At 32.1% G+C, this 24,264-nt stretch overlaps 3 protein-coding genes across 3 annotated transcripts in view; 2 read left to right on the top strand and 1 right to left on the bottom strand.

Moving 5' to 3' along the window:
- stg1 (stargazin-like protein) overlaps window positions 1–13,594 on the top strand; it is a 55,224-nt gene extending 41,630 nt beyond the window's left edge. The window contains exons 2-6 of the mRNA XM_090104655.1: window positions 6,264–6,387; window positions 8,900–9,138; window positions 12,056–12,148; window positions 12,294–12,434; window positions 12,555–13,594. Of these exons, the coding sequence (XP_089960781.1) occupies window positions 6,281–6,387; window positions 8,900–9,138; window positions 12,056–12,148; window positions 12,294–12,434; window positions 12,555–13,339 (1,365 nt within the window). The 5' untranslated portion in view covers window positions 6,264–6,280 and the 3' untranslated portion in view covers window positions 13,340–13,594. The remainder of the gene's footprint in view (window positions 1–6,263; window positions 6,388–8,899; window positions 9,139–12,055; window positions 12,149–12,293; window positions 12,435–12,554) is intronic.
- LOC149906442 (dietary and metabolic glutamate transporter-like) overlaps window positions 1–24,264 on the bottom strand; it is a 245,487-nt gene that overhangs the window by 55,026 nt on the left and 166,197 nt on the right. The gene's annotated exons all lie outside the window — the stretch shown is intronic.
- LOC149906452 (protein I'm not dead yet-like) lies at window positions 13,996–19,396 on the top strand. Its single transcript, XM_090104426.1, has 15 exons — window positions 13,996–14,003; window positions 14,208–14,343; window positions 14,970–15,122; window positions 15,545–15,669; window positions 15,882–15,993; window positions 16,105–16,195; window positions 16,435–16,495; window positions 16,737–16,862; window positions 17,079–17,181; window positions 17,488–17,603; window positions 17,758–17,849; window positions 18,000–18,095; window positions 18,223–18,423; window positions 18,782–18,930; window positions 19,196–19,396. The coding sequence occupies exons 1-15, from the start codon at window positions 13,996–13,998 to the stop codon at window positions 19,394–19,396; spliced, it is 1,770 nt and encodes a 589-aa protein (XP_089960552.1).

Below are 24,264 nucleotides of genomic sequence, written 5' to 3'. Positions count from 1 at the left end.
TTCATTTTTGGTTATATTTTAACCGCAAATACACACCAAAAAATACACAGATCATTATTTAAGTACAGATATACGCAAGTTGAAATAGGTTACAATATAGATGACCTTTTCGTATTCGTGGGTACAAGTATCATAATAACATAATCACCACATATTTGATAAATATAATCCATGACTAATAATTATTGTTACCATTATTTTACAGTTGCAGGAACTTAACATTCGCATCTTCATGAACTTCAATTATTATCACAACAACTGAACATTGTTTGATAATTTTTAAGGATCTAAAATAATATTATGTCCTCAGATATTGAATATCTTATTACAGCAGTATCCTCGTTCCGACTATATGGATGGTTAGGTCCAGAAAGCAATTAGTTTCCAAAACCGTAATTCATATTGTGCACAATACATTAAACAAGAGATCAAATCACAGGATGGTCATAAATTCGCAGAGTTTCGGTCGCTAGATCCTTTGGGATCGCAATGTGCCGTTTGTCTTGCCCACATGGAATTGGACTTGTGTAATTTTCTACGCTATGTTCACTTTATTTGAATTCTTTTATGTAATCCCTTATATATTTTATATTATTTTTGTCGGAAATTCACTTAGGAAAGTGGGTTTGGTCGAATAAGTTTGATATTTGATAAAAGCACTTCGATCTTCAAATTTCAGTGAAAATCATTTATACGTGGCATTTTACATAATAAACGGTTTCAGTTGTAATAATATGTATAGTTGATAGATCATGCTGTGACCTTACAATATAGATAGAGTTTTGTCTTACATCCTGGGGTCAGTATGTTATAACTTATAAGATGCTTCCGTGTTGATTCCCTTATGAGCGACTTGGAGTTTGCTATCGTGCTCGGATTATGGCAATAAGCTCACCCTCTATCATGAGGTTTGAACGTAATTGGTGAAATTTGGTAGCAGTATCACACTATACACTATTAAGAGATACAGTGTTGTATTAAATATAATACTAATAATTAAAATCTAAATAAAAATATTTGAACACGCTTATCTAAGGAACTACTGGTTCGAATAATAAAATCATTTTAGTGTTCAATCACAGTGTTCAATAGTCCATTTATTGACGAAGACTAATGCCAAATAATTTCGACGTAAGTGCGTGGTGGGTGAACCCGTGGGGCAAAGCTAGTTATTATATTATGATTTTATTGAATTATACAGGGTGTCCCGTAAGTAGTGGACCAACGGGTTATGGGGAGTAGAGGGACTTATTATCTAACAAAAATACTAAAATTTATTGTCCTAAACCATAAAGTTTTTGATTTATGCTTTATTTTCAAAATTTGATAAAATATCATCCACGTATGCTTAATATGAACTTTTACCATTTCTGTTTTTATTTTATTCTTATTTTTTTGTTCAAGGTTGTTAAGAATACATAAGTCTTCCTAATTAAAATGATACTCAAGCATAATTAACAACAACAACATAATTAGACCAAAAAATAGGTAAAATTTTACGTTTTAAAAATTTACGGACTGAAGTTTGAACAATGCTGGTGTAAAAAAAATGTATGGTTACCCTGTGGAACTTTATTTTAAAAACTTCTACATCTCATACAAATTACAAAAAGGTATAATTGTGTGGTATAAAGTATTTAAAAAAATGTTAAATTGGCGTACAACATTCAAATTAGAAATTATCAGGTAGTCAACTCATTAAGTTATTCCGAGAATTATTGCATTTATGGGCGCGCGCTGGAATTCTTTTGCATTGTTTCTGGCCAATCATAGACGATACTTGAACCCACTATTATTTTCTTTGACTTTCAACTATTTCAGTGACTTGCTTATAGCTCGGAACTACACGCGTGTTTAGCTTCAATCCATCATTACGATATTATTCTTTGTTGAAGTGCGATTGAATTGGACACTGATTTTGCTTGTGATTTGGATGTTGTTCGACTTTGGTTTTTTGAAGAAAAATGCCTAATACATACACTCCACGTGAATATGCAGAAATGTTAAAAAAATTATTGAGTAAAAAAAATTTTGATCCAAGCATCAAGCATCTCTCGACAAAAAATTAATTCGTCATTGATAATCACCTGGTATTAATGCTTGCTCACTCGTACATGATACGGGTGTAAATCACTTCTCTTCAATATGCGATGCACTGTACTTCTTGGTACACCAGTGCGTCTAGTAATACGGCGAGTACTAGTTGAAGGATCTTCTTCTACTTCTGTCAATATTAGACGATCATCGACTCATCTCTAGGCCTTCCTATTCGATTTCTAATTCCAGGAATACGACCTTCATGGTATGCGTTATTTACTCTGAGAAAAAATCGGTGATCAGGATAGCAATCCCGATTGGGATAACGCTCACGATAAACACGTGTTGCTTGTCGAGCATTTCCATCACAATTTCCATCACTGAGTCTATAAACAAAAAACATTTTTCTGCATATTCACATGGAGTGTATGTATTAGGCATTTTTCTTCAAAAAACCAAAGTCGAACAACATCCAAATCACAAGCAAAATCAGTGTCCAATTCAATCGCACTTCAACAAAGAATAATATCGTAATGACGGATTCAAGCTAAACACGCGTGTAGTTCCGAGCTATAAGCAAGTCACTGAAATAGTTGAAAGTCAAAGAAAATAATAGTGGGTTCAAGGATCGTCTATGATTGGCCAGAAACAATACAAAAAAATTCCAGCGCGGGCCCATAAAGGCAATAATTCTCGGAATAACTTAATGAGTTGACTACCTGATAATTTCTAATTTGAATGTTGTACGCCAATTTAACATTTTTTTAAATACTTTATACCACACAATTATACCTTTTTGTAATTTGTATGAGATGTAGAAGTTTTTAAAATAAAGTTCCACAGGGTAACCATACATTTTTTTTACACCAGCATTGTTCAAACTTCAGTCCGTAAATTTTTAAAACGTAAAATTTTACCTATTTTTTGGTCTAATTATGTTGTTATTGTTAATTATGCTTGAGTATCATTTTAATTAGGAAGACTTATGTATTCTTAACAACCTTGAACAAAAAAATAAGAATAAAATAAAAACAGAAATGGTAAACGTTCATATTAACCCTAGAAGCCTAATCTACGCCTGCGAGGCGTACAAGAATTCGAATATTGGATGTCTCTTTTTAACGGTTGAAGCTAGCGCGTCGTACTCTTTAGTTATCTCAGTGGCCGATGGGAGCTAGAGGACGGTGCCTGTATCATTAAGGTAAGTCCCGCCATTTTTGATTTATCGAAGTGTTGCACGCCTGTGAGACGTATGTTTAGGCTTTGTGTAACTTTTAACTAAGATTGAGTGATTTTACTTTTGATTGTTTTTCGTGTATTTTATATCTTTTTTCGGAATTGTTTCAGGTATAAATATGTCACGGTCCAATATATTAAATGAAGACGACATTATCGCAATTTTGAACGGAGGAGACGTCCTTCTCACGAGGATTCAAATTCCGAAGTTGTGGATGACCAGATTATTGACGACGTTCATAGCGAGGATGAAAATAATGAGGTGTTTGAGTTTGTTGCATCATTACAAGAATCTGGGCCCTCTGAAGAAACTAATCCAACAATGCATGTCAAAACTCAAAATTAGTGTGTAAGAAATGTTAAAAAAACTATGTGTGGCGAGAACAAGATTGATTTATGTGTAGACTGTTCCTAAAGTTAATCTAGTCCTTTAAAGTCTGGTTAGTTGTAATGTTTGATCTAAAAATATATAATTAACGTAAAAAAATTGATACTCTATAAAAATAATGTATGTTTTAGTTGATTTTGAAGAAGTTAATTTTTTTGTTCCAATTTATGCATATTGTTTTTTATGTTATAATAAACAACTGTGATTATAGTTATAATTAATAACAGTGTGGTTTTATTTTTAGTTTATTTCCCAAATTCCAATTTCCTCTTTATTAAAACAATAATAATTAAACGATATACATAAAATAAGGGCTTTTATATGTGTACGCCTCTGAGACGTATATTAAGGCTTTGTGTACGTTCTATATAGATTAGGCTTCTAGGGTTAAGCTTACGTGGATGATATTTTTATCAAATTTTGAAAATAAAGCATAAATCAAAAACTTTATGGTTTAGGACAATAAATTTTAGTATTTTTGTTAGATAATAAGTCCCTCTACTCCCCATAACCCGTTGGTCCACTACTTACGGGACACCCTGTATATTACTAGCTGTGCGGTTTCACCCGCATTACTCCGCTCCTGTTGGTCTTAGCATGATGATATAATATAGGTAGCCTATATTACTCGTGGATAATGTAGCTTTCGAATGGTGAAAGAATTTTTAAAATCGGTCCAGTAGTTTATGTTTGTAGTAATGAATTTTATAGCAGTTACTAGCCTATTAAGGAGTGTATATTTTTTACAATTTTCTATTCATCCAGCTACAAAAATTAATACAGTAATATATATATGGCAATTATAAGATAATTTACATAATTATATGTGCATTATCCTCACACCACAATTATTCATAACGACACATCCTGATAAGGACAAATTCAATTTTCATATAACCCTTAGGTACTAAATAGAATACAAGATGGGTTAAGTCGACAAACAGACGTACAGTAATAACATTACATAGCTCCCGGTCCCTTAATTTAATTGATCTATTAGGTTTTAGTACAGCGATATGTGAAACTACTATATTACTTGTGTTGGTCCTGTTAATTTAATCGTGGTATCAAATTAATGAATGTTGAAATTTCCTATTATAATTTGATGGAATTCGGCGTATTAGAGTAAATGTTATAATATTACTAGCGGTCCGCCCCGGCTTCGCCCGTGGTACATATGAAAAATAGATGTTGGCCGATTCTCAGACTTACCCGATATGCCCAGAAAATTTCATGAGAATCGGTCCACCCGTTTCGGAGGAGTATGCAGACTAACATTGTGACACGAGAATTTTATATATAAGATATTAACTTAATTGTAATCAACAGTTATTAGGCTGATCAGGGTTAAAAAAATTATTTAATAACAATACCCTAGATTCTAGAATCTAGATAATATTGATTCTTACTAAAATATTTCGCCTGAAATTTTCGATAAAAAAAGATTTGACGAATCTAATGTACAGAGCCACTTTCTTAAATATTGAACATTGCTATTCCTACTTGTAAAATGAGTATGTAAATAACATTAGCCAGTTAATTGTCCACACAGATTTAAAATTACACGCAACTAACAAAAAACTTCAGCAAACGGCGGTAAAAGCCTACTCGAGTAGTTCCAAGGCGGGGAGCTAGTATTTAATACAAATTACTAATGATACTAATCAGATAACATACATGCTTAAATAACTAATATTTATAACACTAAACCACTAGCTTATAACACCAGGCTTATGACTTGAATAGTAAAAGAGCTCATTCATTCAATTTTATTCACATGCTCAGCATTTAACAAACTAGCTGAGTTTGCAAACAGACGACGTTTGTACAATGACGAATTATACAATTTGCTTTCGACATAGAATTTGTGAAATCTAGTCACACGTTTTGTTAACACATGAAATTTTTGAAAAGAGTTGAAAATATGAAGTCTTAAATTTTAAATGGGATTAGGTACTTAATCAGCTATTGTTACTGTAATATTTTATGCATTGTTATTTCAATATAATATTATGTTTTAAGTAAGAAACTAGTGTACCAAATTCTATAATAGTAACACACATAAAACAAACTGCTTCATAAAAATTTTGTGGTTTAAAGTTGTTAAAATACGTAAGACCCCGTTAGCACCATTATTACTGCTCCCAACTATTGCATCGAGGGTCTGGGTAAACATTCTGTTTACCCTCTAACCATGACCATAAAATTTTACGTTTTATTCTCTAGAAATTAAAGATATGTAATTTTTATATTTCATTTACTTATTTCTAAAGTAAGTACTTACATTAAGTATTCCGACTCAAAGATAAAAATCGAAAATCTTATAAAAAGTATTATAAACTTTAGACTTTACATTTGTCTAGACAGAAAAAATACAGGCATAAGGTTTAAGCTTTTATCTTACTATAGCATAAAATTTAAGGGATACATCCACATAGAGCTTGCAGGCTTGCAAAGGCAATGCTGCGCTAAGCAGTTCAATCTGTCTGGATGTAAAAAGACTCACCACAGCTGTTAATATCATACTATACTAGGATGGCACACACTATACTAGTTTTATTGAACCACTATTGTTCTGTTAACATAATGTTTCTGTTTGCAGTGAAGAAGCGGGAAGGCATGTGGGGCGGCGGCGCGCAGTGCGTGCACGCATCGCTGCCGCGTGGTGCGCACGCGCGTCCCGCTCCGACGCTCAGCGGCGCCATCGCTAGCCGTCGCCCGCCCAGGTATTACTAAAACTGAAAATTATTTCTTACATTAAGTGAAACTTCTTTAGGCGCGTTGAGAGTTGAATTATTTTAAGGTCGCGTCATGGCAATAGCGTCAAGTCATGGAGTAAAGCAGTTATTTTGGTTTGAATGTTGCCAAAAAAGTTTCACTTTTGTCACGTGTGCTCGCATGCTCTTTTTTAATCTATAATATTATTTAATTTATTAATCACCAATTTAAAATGGGAATCTCTGTTACAAAACAAAATCTGTCCGTCTATTCGTGATAAAGTAAAAATACTGCACCGATTTTCAGAAATAATGAAAAAAATAATTCACTTGCGAGTAGTAGTAGTAGTAGCGATAGTCAAATATAATTACATATTCTTCAACAATGAAATAGAATTTGTTACGGTCAATTAATATGTAGCTATTTAAAATACCTACGGGCTATTAATTATTACTAAACAATTTGTAGTACCTAGGTAAACTAAAACACATTGATTTATTCGTTACATGATTAATTAGGCAGGATTTTTAATGTATATCCTATCAAATTAATTCGGGTTTCATTAAATACGAACAGGTTAAACTTTTCTATCATGCCTTAGGCGTGCATTGTAAACACAATCATTATTCTGGGAAAATTGAAATAAAAAGGGAATAATTAATCATTGTTTTGGTAAATATAAAATAAATACTGAAACCATCTCCATCGTTTTCTTTATGCGTGGGATATGTTAAAGATATGTATAAAGAACCACGCGGTATCCGAGCATTTCTCATCTTAAATAAAATATAGCATTAGCAGATTATAATTTACGTTAGAAGGTTATTTTTCGGGCACAAAGGGTATAGATAACTTGCGAACTTGACTATAAACACGCGTTTAATTACGTGAGTTGGATGTGTTTAACAGGAAAATTAGTCGAGTTTACCCTTTCCCAGTATAAATGTTACCTAGATGTTACGAGTTTCAGTAACTGTTAAGCAATATTGTTAAGGATAATTGCGTTGATTTTTATTCTAATGATGTTCCTAAATTTAATTATGTATTTCTTGGAATTCGGGTCCATTGTTAACATTGCTTTTAATATAATATGTTCAGAAATTGATCAACAGATTTTGCGAATTTGAACAGAGTTTCACTAAGTCTTTGGAAGTGTTCTAGGAAACTGAAATAACTGGAAATAATAATTGACTTAATAAATGGGAACCTATATTGTAAAATATGCGGGAGTCTAGAAAGTTATTCGATTTAAGATATAATTATTTATTGAGAGTGATTATGAAGCTATGTAAATAACTACAATATTTAAATACAATAAGCCTATAGAGGTTATATCAGATTTTATTTTATTTATTTTATTTTAAACACTTTATTGTGCTGCCAACATAACAAAAGTAGGTACAATAGAACTTAAACTAGTACAAACAACACAGATTACTAACAAGTAATCTCTTCCAGGCAACCAACAGATTGTGTGAAAAACAATATTACTACAGCGGAGGTAGGTAAAAAGTTAAACATAAATAGATGATACTAAAAATACATAATATACACACTAAAATAAGATATAATATACCATACCAAAAGATATATACATAATAATAAAATGCTATAAATAAAATAAATATAATAATAAATAAATACATCCTAAAAATATAAACATAATATACTATAAAATATACTACAAATACAAAAAACTATATCGATTCAAACGCAAGATTTAAAAAGTGGTCACGTATGAGAGTGGTCAGATATTCAATTATCATCACTTTCATTTTCGAGAATTTAAGGCTTAATTAAGTGTAAATTAAAAAACAATTCCTTCTTCTTCGTGAAGCATAAAACATTTAACATCTGTCTTATAGGGCAATTTTCTTAAAAAGCATCAGGGTCATCTGCCAGCTGTGTTCTGATAAACCGAAGTTTTTTTATTAGTCTCTACTGGGGATGGGCACGTGTAACGGTTCATTTACATCAAACGAACATAGAGCTAGAGCAAGAGCATTCTTTCGACATCTTAGCGTAAACGAAAACTCGTATTCAGTGTTGTGATTATATAAGAACATTGCATAGAATCTTTTCGAACGCACTAAGAACAGTGAAATAATGCTCTACGCCTGTTTTCACTAAAAGCATTTGACATAGTGGGGTTAGAATGAGCATTTTAGAATAAGCTTATGTATGCAATAATGCACCATAGCAAAAAGTTTCAAATTCAATGATGAATTAAAATAAATATAATTTAAATTAAATTTTATTTAAACCTTGATTGATTTGAAATGAATTCAATCCTCTGAAACTATATTCAAAGCATTTCAAAAACAATTTTCAGTATTTCAATTAACTGTATTTCCAAGTATTGAAATATAATGGATTCATAGCAATAGATATCTACTGCATTTAATAATACGACGAAATAAATCACGAAAATGTTGTGCATTTCATAGTAATCGATAGCCGCGATCGCTCTAAAATGCAACTTATACATAAAATTATAAACACTATTATGTTACATTTCAGGCCCACACCTCCATCACCGACGCTCATAGCACAAATAGACTCGTCTGTAGCGTGTCTCTGGCTGCTCACGCCGCTCTCAGCGGGCACAGCTGTCGTGGCCGTCCTTGTAGCTGTCACCACGAACAACTGGCTGCACACAGAAGAGAACATGCTGAGCAATTCATTCAATGGAACTGGAAAACATGAATTGGTCGCAAAGCATACTGTATCTGGACTGTGGCGTATATGTCATACGGATCGTAAGTTTGGCTTGAGATTTTTATCATTTATTTGTTGTTTGAAATCGGGGTTGTTATTTGTGTTTGTGTGTATGCATATGTGTATGGTTTGGGTGAATTATTTTCATTACCTCCTTTACCAGTTGAGTTAACGAAAGGTTTTATGCTGGAAAATAATAAAGTTAGTGCAAACAGAATTCATTTTCTCGCCCCAAAATATATTATAGGTAAAACGATTCTAGTATTAATATTTTACAAAAGGTAACAATGAAACCATAAACCGTGCGGCGACAATGTTATTCAATGCGTTAGAAATTATTATAAACTCAAACTCGAAAGTACGATAAACATTTTACACAAACCTTTACAGGAACACACAGGAAAAAGTCAAAACCATTTAAACTGTCCTCATACAAAATGTACGATTGTGTTTTAGCTCGCACAACGCAGTCGTTAAAATTGGAAAGCTTCCTTAATGATGCTTGAGACCTTTGTAGAAGTTTCTGTACATATTGTTTACAATTTTATTTCGTGATTGTAGTCCTTGACAAAAAGATACGTTTGTAAGAGACACTTACCGTTAAAGCATATTATTTAAAATTGCTGAAGAATAGAATAGATTTTTTCTTACCTTTTATAGTTTGAAATAATCAAAATGTTTGAAAATAGGTCAACTATGTATAACTGGGGTTTACTATTTTAGCCCATACTAATTCTTCTGCAATCTAACTTGTTTATACAAAGATCGCTTGACAATCATTTTCGCAAATAAAACTATTTTATCTGGAAATACGCTATAATAGAATCGCAGTGGCTAGTGATTTGCAGTCGTAGAGCTGCTCATAGAACGTTTATTCTACAAATCATAACATGGTCCGTTTAAGAACATGCATAATATCATTGTTCTAAAATTCATTGCATGATTCCAGTTCGCAATAATTGTATTAACCCATTGAGCCCCGAACGCCCCGATCGGTCCACGACACAATAGATTTTCTATTGTGTCTGTGATTCCGGGGCCTGAGTTATAACGAATTCACTCTGCTCATCCATTTTGTAACAAAGTAGAATATGAGTTTAAAATAATGATATATTTAAGAGAAAAATCTTCCATTCTAAATCTGTTGGACAGTGATGATATCGGTTTAAATAGTTGAGAAATAATTGATTGGCGTAATTATGCATGTGAAATATGAAATGTTTTTGACGAGTTTTGAATATGTCCACATATAGACCTCAAAATGTAATACTAATTAAGAGGCCGTATCGATTTTAAGAGTGATTTTGACTTGTTTCTTTAATTCTTTAGGAGCTCGTTTAAAAAAACTAACTACTATGTTATATGAAAGTAATGGTATAATTTAAAATTCTCTAGAATATTCGATTATATAGATCTGCCGTAACAACGTTTGCGCTCCCGTATATAATCTAAAATTCTAGAGAACTTTAAATTATTCCATTTCTTTCATAAAACATATTATAATATGTATTTTTTTTATTGCAAATTTTTAAGCATTAACCTATCATTTAGTGTGTATTTTTTATTTTTTTTTAACTCTGTTGTAAGAACTAGAAATTCGACGCCATATACGCATAAAATTTCATCAAAGTAAGGCTATTTTAACTTAGATGTTCTTTGAATTTTTCAATAAAAGTACATAAATTGCCTCGAACATATTTTAGGATGTCTCAGTGTCTTTACTGTAGTATATTTGATAAGAAAACTTCTTCTATTAAATTCCGTGTAAAATACAAAGACACGAACGTCCCGCATGGAAAAAATTGAAACACGCCTTAGGTTAGGCTATTAAACAAACTGGACAATGAATATCAATAAATTGTCTCGAACGTATTTTAGATATTGAATGAATCTTTAATTTAAGATATCATCACACATTGTTACTAATTTAGTTTTGTTAAACGAGCGTCTAAAGAATTACAGAAACAAGTAAAATACACTCTAAAATCGATAAGGACTCTTAAGTAAGCAATAGGGCTTTATATCGTACTACAAGGTAAGGTCTTTTTAGCCTTATAAAGTAGCCATTATTATACATTTTAATTTATTACGTACGAGTTGCGGCAAACGGACTGTTAAAGGAAAATTAATTATTCAATAACTTAATTAATTTATTAATTATTTGACTAAATTTTGTTAACGCTAAGAGACCGGATACCTGATTCAATACTGAATTTCAAATTTACAATTTATTCTAAGTTTATTTTGTTACTGAGCAAACAATACTAAAATAGAGACGTCTTAAAATGTAAGCTAAAAATTCAAAATTCACATTTAAAAGTGTAAAAATGATTCAATATTACGAAATAGTTTTGCATAGTCGGAACGTTCCTAGCGGCATTTCACAATGCTCGTCGTTTCCTGCGCAAATGTATTGTGTTGGAGCCGTAGCCACACTCGGCCCACTTTCGTTTGAAGTCCGATGACAGAATCTCAGCCAGACCATTTCCTCTGCATTCAATTACTTAACACTACACATATGAATGTATAAACTAGGTGGACTGATTTTTGCTGTATGTGTTGTTGTTAGACGATTACACGTCTTTGGAAGATCCTAAATTATAAAAATATAGTTGATGTTTTATCAAAATTCATAATAATTGACGTAATGGCATTGATTTCATTTAAAGTAAGTCATTTGCTTTATCTTAGCTGAAAATTGAAATAAAACCTTTTAAAGAAAATTAAATTTAAGGTCAACTGAAATTGTTGAAAATAAGTTTGCTGAATTCTGACCACAGAGTCATTAAAATAATATTATAATGCATTAAATGTTTAAATTAACATTTAATGCAATAGTTAAATTTAGTATTTAACTAAGTAGAAGGTAATAAATTGGCCTCATAAATGTAAATATTAAATCATTTTATTTTATCTATTGCGTATTTTTTATTCAAAATTGAAATTTTTCCATTTCAGCTGGCAGTACAGAATACCGCTGCATAGACATACCGTACTTTCCTCTGTCGCAGTACGTTCCAGACCCTAGTGATTCTACTAATGCAATACCTTGTAAGTACTTTTTATTCCTTCTCATTTTACATCCTTCTCATCATATTTTATCCTTGAAATAAAGCGTCATTACCGCTAAGGAAAGTAGCATCCTTTACATTCTGTTAAGGCAAATATGTTAAGAAATTACTTAATACATTTCCAGATATAGTAACCCGTTCAGCGGCTCCATTATTATTGGCTGTGTTCACACAAGCGGTCGGCGCGTTGTGCTGCGTGCTCGGCCATTGCGTAAAAGGACGAAGACTGTGCACGTTTATCGCTGGAGTTCTCTTTATTATTTCTGGTAATTATTATTTAAAGATCTTATTTAAACGTGTGTTGTCACAAAAATATAAATTAATTGATTATGTACACGAGAATATGATAATGTCAAGGATATAAGAAATTTTTTTTTCCGTTTCAGGTCTCATCATGCTAACAGGAATAGTCATGTACATATCGGTATTTAAGTCACAACTTGGTCACAAACTACGGTACATGACCTTCTTCGACACCCCTCGGATGTCCTACAGTTACGGATACTCATTCGGACTCTACATAGGTGGATTCGTTGCTGCTGAACTAGCAGGAACCTCCGCTATATTCCTATTCCTCCAATGGTATCAAAAAGACTGGATTACTGAAATAACAGAAAAGGCGAAGGCAGATTGCCGTGCGTGGGATCGTGAATATGCATTCACGGAGTTCAGAGAGCGTGACTCGACCCTATTGGAAAGGCGCATGATGAAAAGAGATACCTATCCACCAACAGGCTCGTCTGCAGCTACACCTCGTGAACGCCGGCGTTTTGTCTTCGACGGAGACGAGATGCCACATTGCTCTATACATAAGAACAGAAGAATCAATTTAAGCTCAGCTTCACTGAAAGATTTGTCATCGTCCACTCTGTATGGTTTTCCTGCTGCGCCACGTCCGACAGCGTGCGACAATTACTTCGAGGAGTTTAAAGAAGTTCCCCAGAGTGCGAACACGTTGAGTGGCTTACGGAGTGCTTCGATTTTTCAGTCTCAAGCGTCCGTGGCTAGTGGGAGGTTTCTAGACTCGACTGCAGTTGAACCCCCTCCATCAAGAGAGGAGGAATTGGTAACATTTGGTGCTGGAGCCAGGGCACTAGCTAATGATGACAAACCTCCACGACATGACCGAGGTGTCGGAACTGACCCGTACCGTAGAACAACACCCGTTTGACTTCTAAGAAAGGGCGTCTTCCCTTTAAAGCATATCGATAAGTGATACCAGTGACGTTAATATTCCAATTCTAATGAATTTTGATAATAGCAGAAATAATGACCGTGAAGTGACTCTCGAATTTATAAACGTTATACGTGAATTGCGTTGTAAAAGTTTTAAATGTTACTTTTCCTTACATAAACACTGCCATTTGTGTATTTAGCGTTTTTATTAAAGTATGTATTGTACATAAATGTACTTGAGGTTGTTTAAGTATAATAAATATATAATAATAAAAATTTTAATTAATTAATTGCTTGGTATTTACCCGAACAATATTATAGTTGCTAATGGAAATTACACACGTAGGAACTAGAAATACCAACAAATACTTGAAAAATATACATGACTTAGAAGTCTCAAATAACTTAATAAAAATAATATATTTTAGAATTATTCTACAAAGATTTTTTGGAATGTATTACCCACAGGTATTACCGTTTTCATGATATTATGAAACCTCTTTCATATTATATGAAACTTTTTAGAAGAAAAATAATAAATGTTCCAAATTTGATTTTGAAACATGCAATTTGTTTCAACAACATAAATTAAAAGCATTTTGACGTACGCAATAAACACAATATAACTTATTGCATTTATGGTTGTGTAAAATGGGAATGTAAGTATTTTAATTTTAATTCAATAAATTAGTTATATAAAATTGAACTGAAGAGTAATACATATTTCTTTTTTATTTCAGAGTGACATCAATATTGTAAGTAATACACAGTAGAGCGATCATCTCTAGTTGACTTTTTAATATTTAAATAATGTAGGTATTTAATTTGTTTAAAAATAATAATTATTTTGTTTTTCATTCTAGCGGTCCCAGGGATCCCAAAACACCAGTGAAGGGATTCTTTCCGAGGCTAAAGAATATTTTAAAAGAGCATCATAGAGGAGTCATTGGAGTATTGATACCGATATTACTATTATCATGGCAGCCTGAAAAAAATAAGGTAAGGCTTTTTTATTTCAGTTCATTGTAATATAATTAAAATAGACTGTGTTAAGCGAGCTATAATAATTGTGTTGCTAAATTCCATTATATTTATATATGAAACGTGTCATGTCTAGAAATAAATGAAAACATTGTACAGTCTCAAAAAATAATTTTACAGTATAGGTATTTACTTTTAAGATACAACTCAATTATTTTATCCATATATTATTGTATATTATACTGTATGTAACTTTTGTGTCAAAGTACCAAATACATAATAAACAGTAATACAAAATTACGGTAAAATAAAAATTAATGAACACATTTTTATGCGATTATCGTACAACGAAACTTCTCCTGAGAAAACTTATTTTTTAAATTGTATCTGTTACTAGCTGTTCCCTGCGGTTTTACCGGCATTGCTCCGCTCCTGTTGGTCTTAGCGTGATGATATATAGCCTTCATCGATGCATGGGCTATCAAACACTGAAAGAATTTTTAAAATCGGACCGGTAGTTCCTGAGATTAGCGCGTTCAAACAAACAAACTCTTCAGCTTTATAATATTAGTATAGATTTTGCATTTTTAAAATTATATGTAATCGTTTGTTCATTGACTAACTGTTTATTTCACCATTTTCAGCACGACATAACGGTGAAATGTTTGTGGATCATGATGTTTTGGTTCTTCTTGTGGCAGCCGGTGAACGTGCCTGTGGTGGGTTTGGTGCCAGTATTTCTGTTACCAATGGCTGGCGTGATGGCCACCGCTGATGTGTGCTCGGCTTATTTTAACGTAAGTTTTTGGAGCGAATTTTCCATTGAATATTGTTTGTGGATGATGTGTATGGAAAATAAAAATGTAGAGATTAAATATTATTCGTTGGTAAACTGCATTATTAATTATTTAATTATGTGATGAAATTAAGTTAAAACATAATTTCGTTACAACTTAATAATTCATCTTAACCATTGATTTGTTTTAATTTTTTCGGTCTCTCGGTGGAACATGTTTAATTGTTTATACAATGAGTACATAATTTCATACTTTTCATTTTATTTACCTGAAAATGAAACCTTACTTATAATATTACCTTAACTTATAATATTATTTAAGTGCAAAAACTCTCTCTGTCTGAGTCTGTGCGAGTCTGTGCGAGTGGAAAGCAAGTAATGCTAAAAAATAATAGATTTAATTATATTTTTTTCTTATTTCAGGAAAACATAGCATTGTTTATTTTATCAGGGATGGTGTTACTATTACTGAACATGTCTAACGTGGATCGAAGGATAATACTATGGCTGCTATGTTCGGGTGATAATTGTCAGTTTTCTGGAAAAAGGTAATTCTCAGACAATAATGCAATTTTATTCAGAATACATTGATATAATAAATTTACTTTTACTAAAAAATTTGATTGGTTTCGTCCCTGAATGGTTTTAGTACAAGAACCAATAAATAGGTGGCGCTGCAGCACATTTACGCTACCTATTATTCCATTTAACAAAGATATAATTATTGTCAATGATTATTAATCCCATATTTTTGTTTCAGGCTGGTGTTCAAATCTAGTGTCGCCGCTTTTTTCCTATCAATGTTTTCTAGTCGACTCATAGTGACCTCAAGTATAGTTCAGTATTTAGCACCAGCTTACATGAGTTTACAGGTAAGATGAAATTGAATCTAGTTTATTGCTTGAAACATTTATGTCTCTCTATATTTTATTTACCAAAAGCTCTTGTTTTCTGTTGAAAACTATAAAGTTGTAATGTTTTAGTCGTCCACGGCAAGATATAGAGATACGGAGCCGAATTATGACACAATGAGACATGTTGTTTTAAATTCTGTTCAAACTGCCTCTGCTATAGGTAATAATTATTTTTATTTTGGCCCTAGAAACTTGGCTGTCATATGGTATATCTTATCCCTTGATATAATAATATATTTCATTAGTAATTCTTATAGAATTTTTTAAGTGTAGTAGATTCATTTGTATGAATGTCCTAAAATTGTAAAAGTACCTTATATTTCATAACCATATTTTTTTACCATATAACCATGTCTTTATTTTAATAGTAATTTTATCCTGTGTCATATTATAATACAGGAAGCACGGCCATTATGCATTCGGCATATGCAACAATAGCTATGAGAGCGATTTTTGCTGCGTGAGTAATTTATTTTTATTTAATAACTTTGGACATAAAAAAAAATCCAAAAATAACTACCCAAAAGAATGTCAGTTTTATAATATAAATAATTTATTTCTAAGTGTAGTAGGTTTACAATTTTGAATAACTTTTTCAACTGGCTCGGCTGCTCTGCTCTGGGCGTATCTATAATATTCACTCTCTTCACTTTGCAGTTTTATACATTTCTATTATTTTTCATGTTATCTTCATATTACAGACAAGGCGACAAAAATGTAGAATACCCGGATATCTTTAATTTTATGCAATGGTCATTCTTTGCGTTTCCCATTGCCTTTTTGATGTTTATTCTAAACATGTGTTACCACATGCTGTTAATTAACTGGTAAGTTACCTTAATAAAATATATCCTAGACTCTAGTTTATTTTTCTCATAGATTATCTTTGTAATTGACTGCAATTTAATAATGCAAGAGAGAAGCTTAGAAGAGACGGAAAGCTTTAAATTTTACATAATAATTTTTGTACATGTCCAAAAGATAACCGTATTCGAACTTGACAAGAGATTAGATTCATTATATTTTAATTTTTTCCATTTCAGCGTAGTTGGCAAACCAATGAGTGCAAGCAGCATGACGGAGATGAGAAATTTGTTACTGAAAAGCAAAGCGACTATCCCCAAACGTGTTTCTCGACATGAGAAGGTGGGTTCATATTTTGACTAATTTTTCGCCGGTTGCTTTGCTCGCGTATTTAAATAAAAACCTGCTAATACACGATCCTTTCATACATTTGAATTTTACGAGTACCTGTATTAAAAATAAAGTGATAAACTGAAATGGAAAATTAATCAAATGAATAATAATTAATTACGCTTTTTTAAATGAACAGGATCTTTATTTTCATTATTATTCGTATGCATTCAATTTATAACAAATAGGTACGTCAAAAACATTTAATATTTGATTAAGAAGAAGATTAATTTCATTTAATTACATAATTGATTACAGTTGACAGTTATAGCATCCATACTTTATTTAGCGGCATTATTCTTCCGTTGGAGTCGCTGGTCTTCCGTGTCTTGGTCGAAGTTTCAGACTGTTCCGAATTACGATAACATACCCATGTAAGTTTACGTACCTTGAGCTTAAATGATTTTTAACAGCTGCCCTAGGGACTTCTTTAGAAATATGTATTCTTTTTAAGGTGATCTGTTGGATTCAGTAATTTCGAATATTTATAAGCTAAGTGTAGTTTTCTAAAATTATTTGTATTTTCAGGATAAAAGATGGAACAGTAGCAGCTATTTTTGTGCTTGCGCTACATGTTATACCGAGGACCTGTGGCTGGGCGCGTATACTTGCTGCTGATAGTAAGTTTAAAGAGCAGATTTTTCTTTACAAAGTTTAAATTAAATACATGAATTAAAACATGTTAAAATAACCAATTGTTAGAAACAACAGGTTCATTTTCCATTACATACCTATGATTTTGTTTCAATTAACTTTGTTTTAATTTCCAGAAAAGAGTGAATGTGGTTCCCTAAAACCAGATTCTGCTATAATGTGGTGGCGTTTTGTGGACAAGAATACAAATTATGGATATATCCTCTTATTGGGTAACTTTTATTGATTGAAATAATAAAAAAAATACTTTCTAGAAAAGCTTCTAATATAACATCTCTTTTTAGCTTTTATTAAATATTTTTTTTCTGAAGTTTGTTGAGCCAATAATATTGTTTCTAGGTTCAGGTATTGCCCTCAATAGAGCAATAGTACACAGCGGTTTAAACGCCAAAGTGATAAGCGACTATGGGACCTTCATAACTGATCAACCCTGGAACACTCAGATGTTATTAATTAGTGCAATATCCGGTGTTTTGTCCAATATAATGACTGGAGTGGCTGCTTGCGTAGTCTTTTTACCGTTGATTCTGAATATGGTTAGTAATTTCACTATAAGATCTTATGATTTAGTACTGGTATGTTTGTATGAGTTTTGTAGAAGCGTAGGGTTAAAACTATGAAAAGATCTTAGGAGAAGCAAATATCTGAACACAAAGTATTGCTGATAATATTAAAGTATGGCTGTTAGTTGTATGGTATGTTCATAAAATTGTTTTTAGTGTACAATATTAATCACACCCAGAATATGAAAAATTGTTATTTCGTGAAAACTGCAAGCAAAGTAAAAATCCTTCTGCAAGTGATTTTTTCTCGATCAAGTATTTTCTTTAGAAATACTTAGGTATCAATTGAAATGTATATTTACTAATATTAAATGATATTTCATAGGGTGTAAGAGAAGGAGAAACACCTAGTCGATGGGCTAAAGAAAGCTATTTGGGAGCAATTGGAGTGGGCTATGCTTCCTCGTTTGGATTCATGATACCGTTTTTGTATACACCTGCCTATTTTTGCCATTATACCGGAAAAGTACCAATAAAGAAGATGGTAAGGTTAATTAAACAATATATTTCATAGATTTCTTGTTAAAGTGGAGAATACATTTTTGTATAACTTTAGCCACTGGGAAAAGTGTCATTTATAATTCACGTACATGGAAACAATTACGTATGCACTAGGAATGATATTCAATTTGACGTCTATTTTTACGTATGCGTTTATTCTTTCAAATTCTAAATCTAAATTCTACTTATATTTAGTAGTAAGTTCTAAAATTTTATAGCTTAAAATATTAAATACACTTCCCTTACAGATAAAGTACTCCATAGGCACTCTAATTATCTGTGTGATCGTGCTATGGATAGCTCTATGCGTATGGGCACCGGTGATCTGGGATCCCAATGGCACGGGCTTCGAGCCGGTGACCATAGCGGCGGCCGGGGCTCCGGAGGCGCCGCCCGCTGAGGGAGGGGGAGAGGGTGGCGGGGAAGAGGGGGGCGAAGGCCTGCGATGAAGGCCTTGGTTTTGTTTTGACTTTTTTCTTATAAAAGCCAGGGGGAGAGGGGGTTATCGGTATTTTTTTAAGGCCAGGGGAAGCGGGACTATGATGTCTTATAGCAGTGTTGTTTTAAGTGTGGGGGTGAATCGGTGAAAAGTACTCTGGGTTGGGAAAGTGATTGCGCTTGACGACCTATTCCCATAGCTATTCCATTTTTCCACTGGAATTAAAACTGCACTACGGCATCATGGTATCCCCCGGATTTGAAGATTGTATTATTATATTCATTGTCTCTGATTGACGCTGTATTTATGATATTTATGTCGTACAGATTTAGCGATTTTAATAATAAACTTGTTCGAATACTTTCATACTTCTCCAGTGCATATCTGTGGCATCTGGGAGACACCTGTTAACTCCATTTTTGGCAAAATTTTGTTAGATACATGTTTGATAAGTACAGAAAGCGCAGATTTTTTTGATCCAGGCGTGATATCTCTACGTCCACGGGAAGTAAATGAAAAAAAAATGTACACTCCTGTTAAATCCAAGATTTTTTGCTACAATCAAGATATATTATAATTATCATTAATATAGCATAGTAACTTTTGATGCCAAACCTGATAACTAATATAACAAGTACATAAATGTTAATTCCAAGCTTTTTGCCTATGGACTAAAACTTGTTAAGTCCCAGTTACCGCGTATGTACCAAAAACATGAGATACCTACATGTTAATTATTGCAACTTATCAGATTTGGATTTATATTTCCAATTTGGAATATATATCGGTGACTACTAAATAATTAAAATACAGTGTTATTTTAATGTAAATATCTATTTATTTTCAAAATAACCACCATTTTGCCGATGGGGGATAAATGATGTGGCTCCGGGGCGACTAGGAGAGTAAACTCTATCGTTATGGCGGTTATGAGACTGTTCAATCGGAAAAATTTCTTCATCTGTGAAAAAAATATTTTTCCATGCTTCACCAGCGGAGCGCGCTTTCAGTAAGCGACATATTATTTCAAGGAGTATTTTTTTATCTTTATCACCCAACCGCTGCGCTTTTCGCAGCTTGTATGCTGTTAACTTGAGCTCATTTTTAACAACTCGTTGCAACGTTGAATGACTTACACCTAAATCTCGAGCCATTTTTCTTACCTTGGCTTGTGGATTGCGGGTCAATCTTTGTTTGACGATATGTCGAAGCCTAGGCGTCCTCAGAGTTCTTTTTCTGCCTATTCCCGGACGATCACCAAGATGGCCAAGCACATCGCATTAAAGTCGCAGTATCTCGCACTGCCGCTTACCATATAAGGATATTATTGCAAAAAATTACTAATTTTTAATTTATTCTCTTCACAAATAACTTTAAGTTGGCGCCAAATCATGTGAAAATAATAATTAAAAAACAAAAGCAACGCAGCATGTCCCATTTTTTAAATTTATTATTTTCAAATTTGTCAACGTAATTTAGAACCACCCTGTATATTACCTGTTATGTATTGTATTGCATTGGCTCAAAAATCTACCGAAATCCACCACAAGTTTCTCGTGCCAGGTCACACTCATTTTATTAGAGTGTGACGGTGATCATGCGTTGATAGAAAGATTTGTTAAAGAGTACAACCCGAATATTGCAGTTGAATGTTATAAAAATGACAAGCAAAAATTTCTCGGTGTTTATGACACAAACCGAATTTTACGGTTTTTCGAAACTACTAAGAATTTTGTCAAAAAAAATATTGACATTTCAAAACAATCTTTTGCTTGGAAAAGTATTTTCTGGCTAAAATTTGAAAAAAAATCACCGGAAGTAAGTTTTAAGTATTCAGTGGAGAAATCAGAGCCTTTTAGGACATTTTCAATGAAAAGAAGAGGAAGGCAAAGTATATTTTGTTTAGAAACATTACTCCCTGAACAGGCATATTATGTCGGAGGATTGGCGATTGATCCATTAAATCTTTAACCAAAAAGTTTAAAGATTTAATGGATCTTATGCAATTCATTGATCCAGTATATCGCGATTTCTATTCTTATTTAAACCAATCAGCTTCTGTTTTGGAAAACTACTCAGATAGCGAAGAAGATTATGATTAGTATCCAAATGAGTGATTCTTTTGTTTTGGTATTTATTTGATATGTGCCTTTATTTAAATTTTTCGTTGCATGTACACTCCTGTTAAGTCCATACTTTTATTAAAATTAGCCATAAGAGTGATTCCATTGTGAAATTAACTTATAAATAAAGAAATATAACAAAAATAACGTAAAATTGTTTTAATTAAATGAATAGCAATGAAATAATCATTATTTTTATTTTGCTCATTTTGAGATAAGTCCATTCCACTGCAATATTTTTTTTTTGGTTATAATCTGATAAGTCACATTATTCGCTAAACTACTGCGTCAATTTTGTAAACTGTACAAGCAAAAAAAGGGTTAATATATGATATTTCATTATAATATGACATAATTCATCTCATTCATCATTTATATCTTATATCCGATTTTTAGCAGCCAAAAATATGTTAAATTGCTTCTCCTGAAAATTTAACTCAGGTGTCTCCCAGATACCACAGATATATATTATACATTAGAAAATATGTTTGAGAGGCACAAAAAGTAAATATTGTATAGACATTGGATTTAATGTGAACATAAAATATCACTATGCGTATCTTTCTCTGAACATTTTAAATGCGATATTCCTATGTTTATTTTTCAGATTTTAATTTTTTGGGCGAATTAAATAACTCGTAAGAAAAAATTATTTATATCTTTAACTTGAATGATTATGTACTTATCGTACAGAAGAGCTGTATCGTAAGTTCGATTCCTGTGTATATTATTATTTACTTTCCTGTCTCAATAAAAATAATTTTAAATGACTTGTTGTTTTTGTTTAACCTTTCACTCATTTTATTTTAATTAATCATAAAATATAGTCAATTAGTCTTCGGCAACATAATATCACAGTATTACAATATTATAGGTAATATTGTAATACTGTAATATATTGTAGGCATAAATTATTAGTCAACGAAATCGAAAATTTTTAATTTAATTTTACAGATGAGTCTCTATTCTTTCGAATTATTTGAAAATTATTTCACTGAAATAGATAATAATTGAGTGTAATGATCATTATTAAATAATTATCAAGCAACCATAGTTAAATAATAATCTTCTCTGTTTAATAAATAAATGATTCGCCAAATGTGTTGCTAAGCGAAAAACTCGAGAACGGCTGAACCGATTTTGGTATTCAAAATAATATATCCACAATACACCCATAGAGAAGTTGGCTTGCAAATTACCTGAGGCGGTCATGATATGAAATAGCGCCATCTATTTGTTTATACCTAAACCGCGACACTTGCTGCAACAAGTTTTTCAGTTTAGTCAAAGCTCAATGCATGATAATGCAAATTACTCCATTGAAAAGTTACATTTGGGGTTGCATTTTTTAGAGGACGCAATTTTATTTTTTTGATGTGTAGGGGGGGTCAGTATGAAGCTATCACCAAGTTTGTGGGGTCGCCACCCTTGTCCCACGGCCGCCATCTTGAAAATAGCGGTTGATATGTTTTTTACGATATATCTCTTAAACTATTTATTTGATTAAAAACATTGAGTAACATTATTTGTTGCAAATTAAATTCTCTACAACTTTGGTCCAGTAACTTTTTGTCGTAGAACTATAAATAAAAAAGTTATAAGCGAAAATGTTCAGAAATTAGAGATATTTATATTTTTTAATAAAACTTTTTTTTTTATAATTTTACGAAGAAATGATATCAGACCATTTTTGTAGATTGTTTTTCGAGGAACAACTTTTATATACTTACAACATTTTGTCATTAAGTAAATAGCTAAGGTTTTACAGCGCTCCGAAGTGAGTACTAATTTTCAGTACTCTGATCTATACAGTATACTTATATTATGTGTGTAAATAATAATTTGTCATCAGTAATTGTTTTTTTTTGTTATGAAGTATAATAATTTTAATAATTAATTTTGGAATATCATTAATAATTAATTATTGAATCTTTTCCCCACCAACCAGGAGATAGAGTCTGGAAGCGCGTTTTTTTTACGTCGAAAAGCAGGGCTGAAATGTTCTGCAGTGTGCTTCCATTGTTGTGGAGTCTGGGAAAAGAGCCAATAGCCAATATATTATGTATAGTTACTACTGAAAAATAGTACTCACTTCTGAGCGCTGTAAAACCTTAGCTATTGACGTAATGAAAAAATGTTGTAGGTAAAAGTTGTTCCTCGAAAAACAATCTACAAAAATGGTCTGATATCATTTCTTTGTAAAATTATAAAAAAAAGTTTTATTGAAAAATATAAACATCTCTAATTTATGAACATTTTCGCTTATAACTTTTTTATTTATAGTTCTACGACAAAAAGTTACTGGACCAAAGTTGTAGAGAATTTAATTTGCAACAAATAAAGTTAACAATATTTTTTTATCAAATAAATAGTATATGAGATATATCGTAAAAACCATTCCAACCGCTATTTTCAAGATGGCGGCCGTGGGACAAGGGTGGCGACCCCACAAACTTGGTTTTAGCTTCACACTGACCCCCCCTACATATCAAAAAAACAAAATTGCGTCCTCTAAAAAATGCAAGGTTAGGCCTAAAAAATGTAACATTTCAATGAACTAAATATCGAACAGTATTAAATAATCAAGTTTGATAATATTTTTGGCACAGCCTATATGGTTATAAATCATAATTTGCCTTTGTTTATTGATCACTCATTATGTACCTACTTATATTTTAATATTTTGTGAAATATTAGTTTTCAGTGAATAAAATAAATAAATGACATAAGTATCCATGTCTAAAACCGGATAAAA

Source organism: Colias eurytheme, chromosome 8, assembly GCF_061535395.1.
Source record: "Colias eurytheme isolate Ceu_HAF_F1 chromosome 8, ilColEury1 Martin Lab GWU primary, whole genome shotgun sequence".
NCBI lineage: Eukaryota > Metazoa > Arthropoda > Insecta > Lepidoptera > Pieridae > Colias > Colias eurytheme.
This window is presented reverse-complemented; position numbering and strand designations above follow the sequence as displayed.

What these genes read in the sequence shown, in the direction of transcription:
- LOC149906452 (XM_090104426.1), top strand. An exon ending in TGTGCTCGGCTTATTTTAAC is followed by an intron (nt 15,123 to 15,544) that starts GTAAGTTTTTGG and finishes TTCTTATTTCAG; the next exon opens with GAAAACATAGCATTGTTTAT. An exon ending in TCAAACTGCCTCTGCTATAG is followed by an intron (nt 16,196 to 16,434) that starts GTAATAATTATT and finishes ATTATAATACAG; the next exon opens with GAAGCACGGCCATTATGCAT.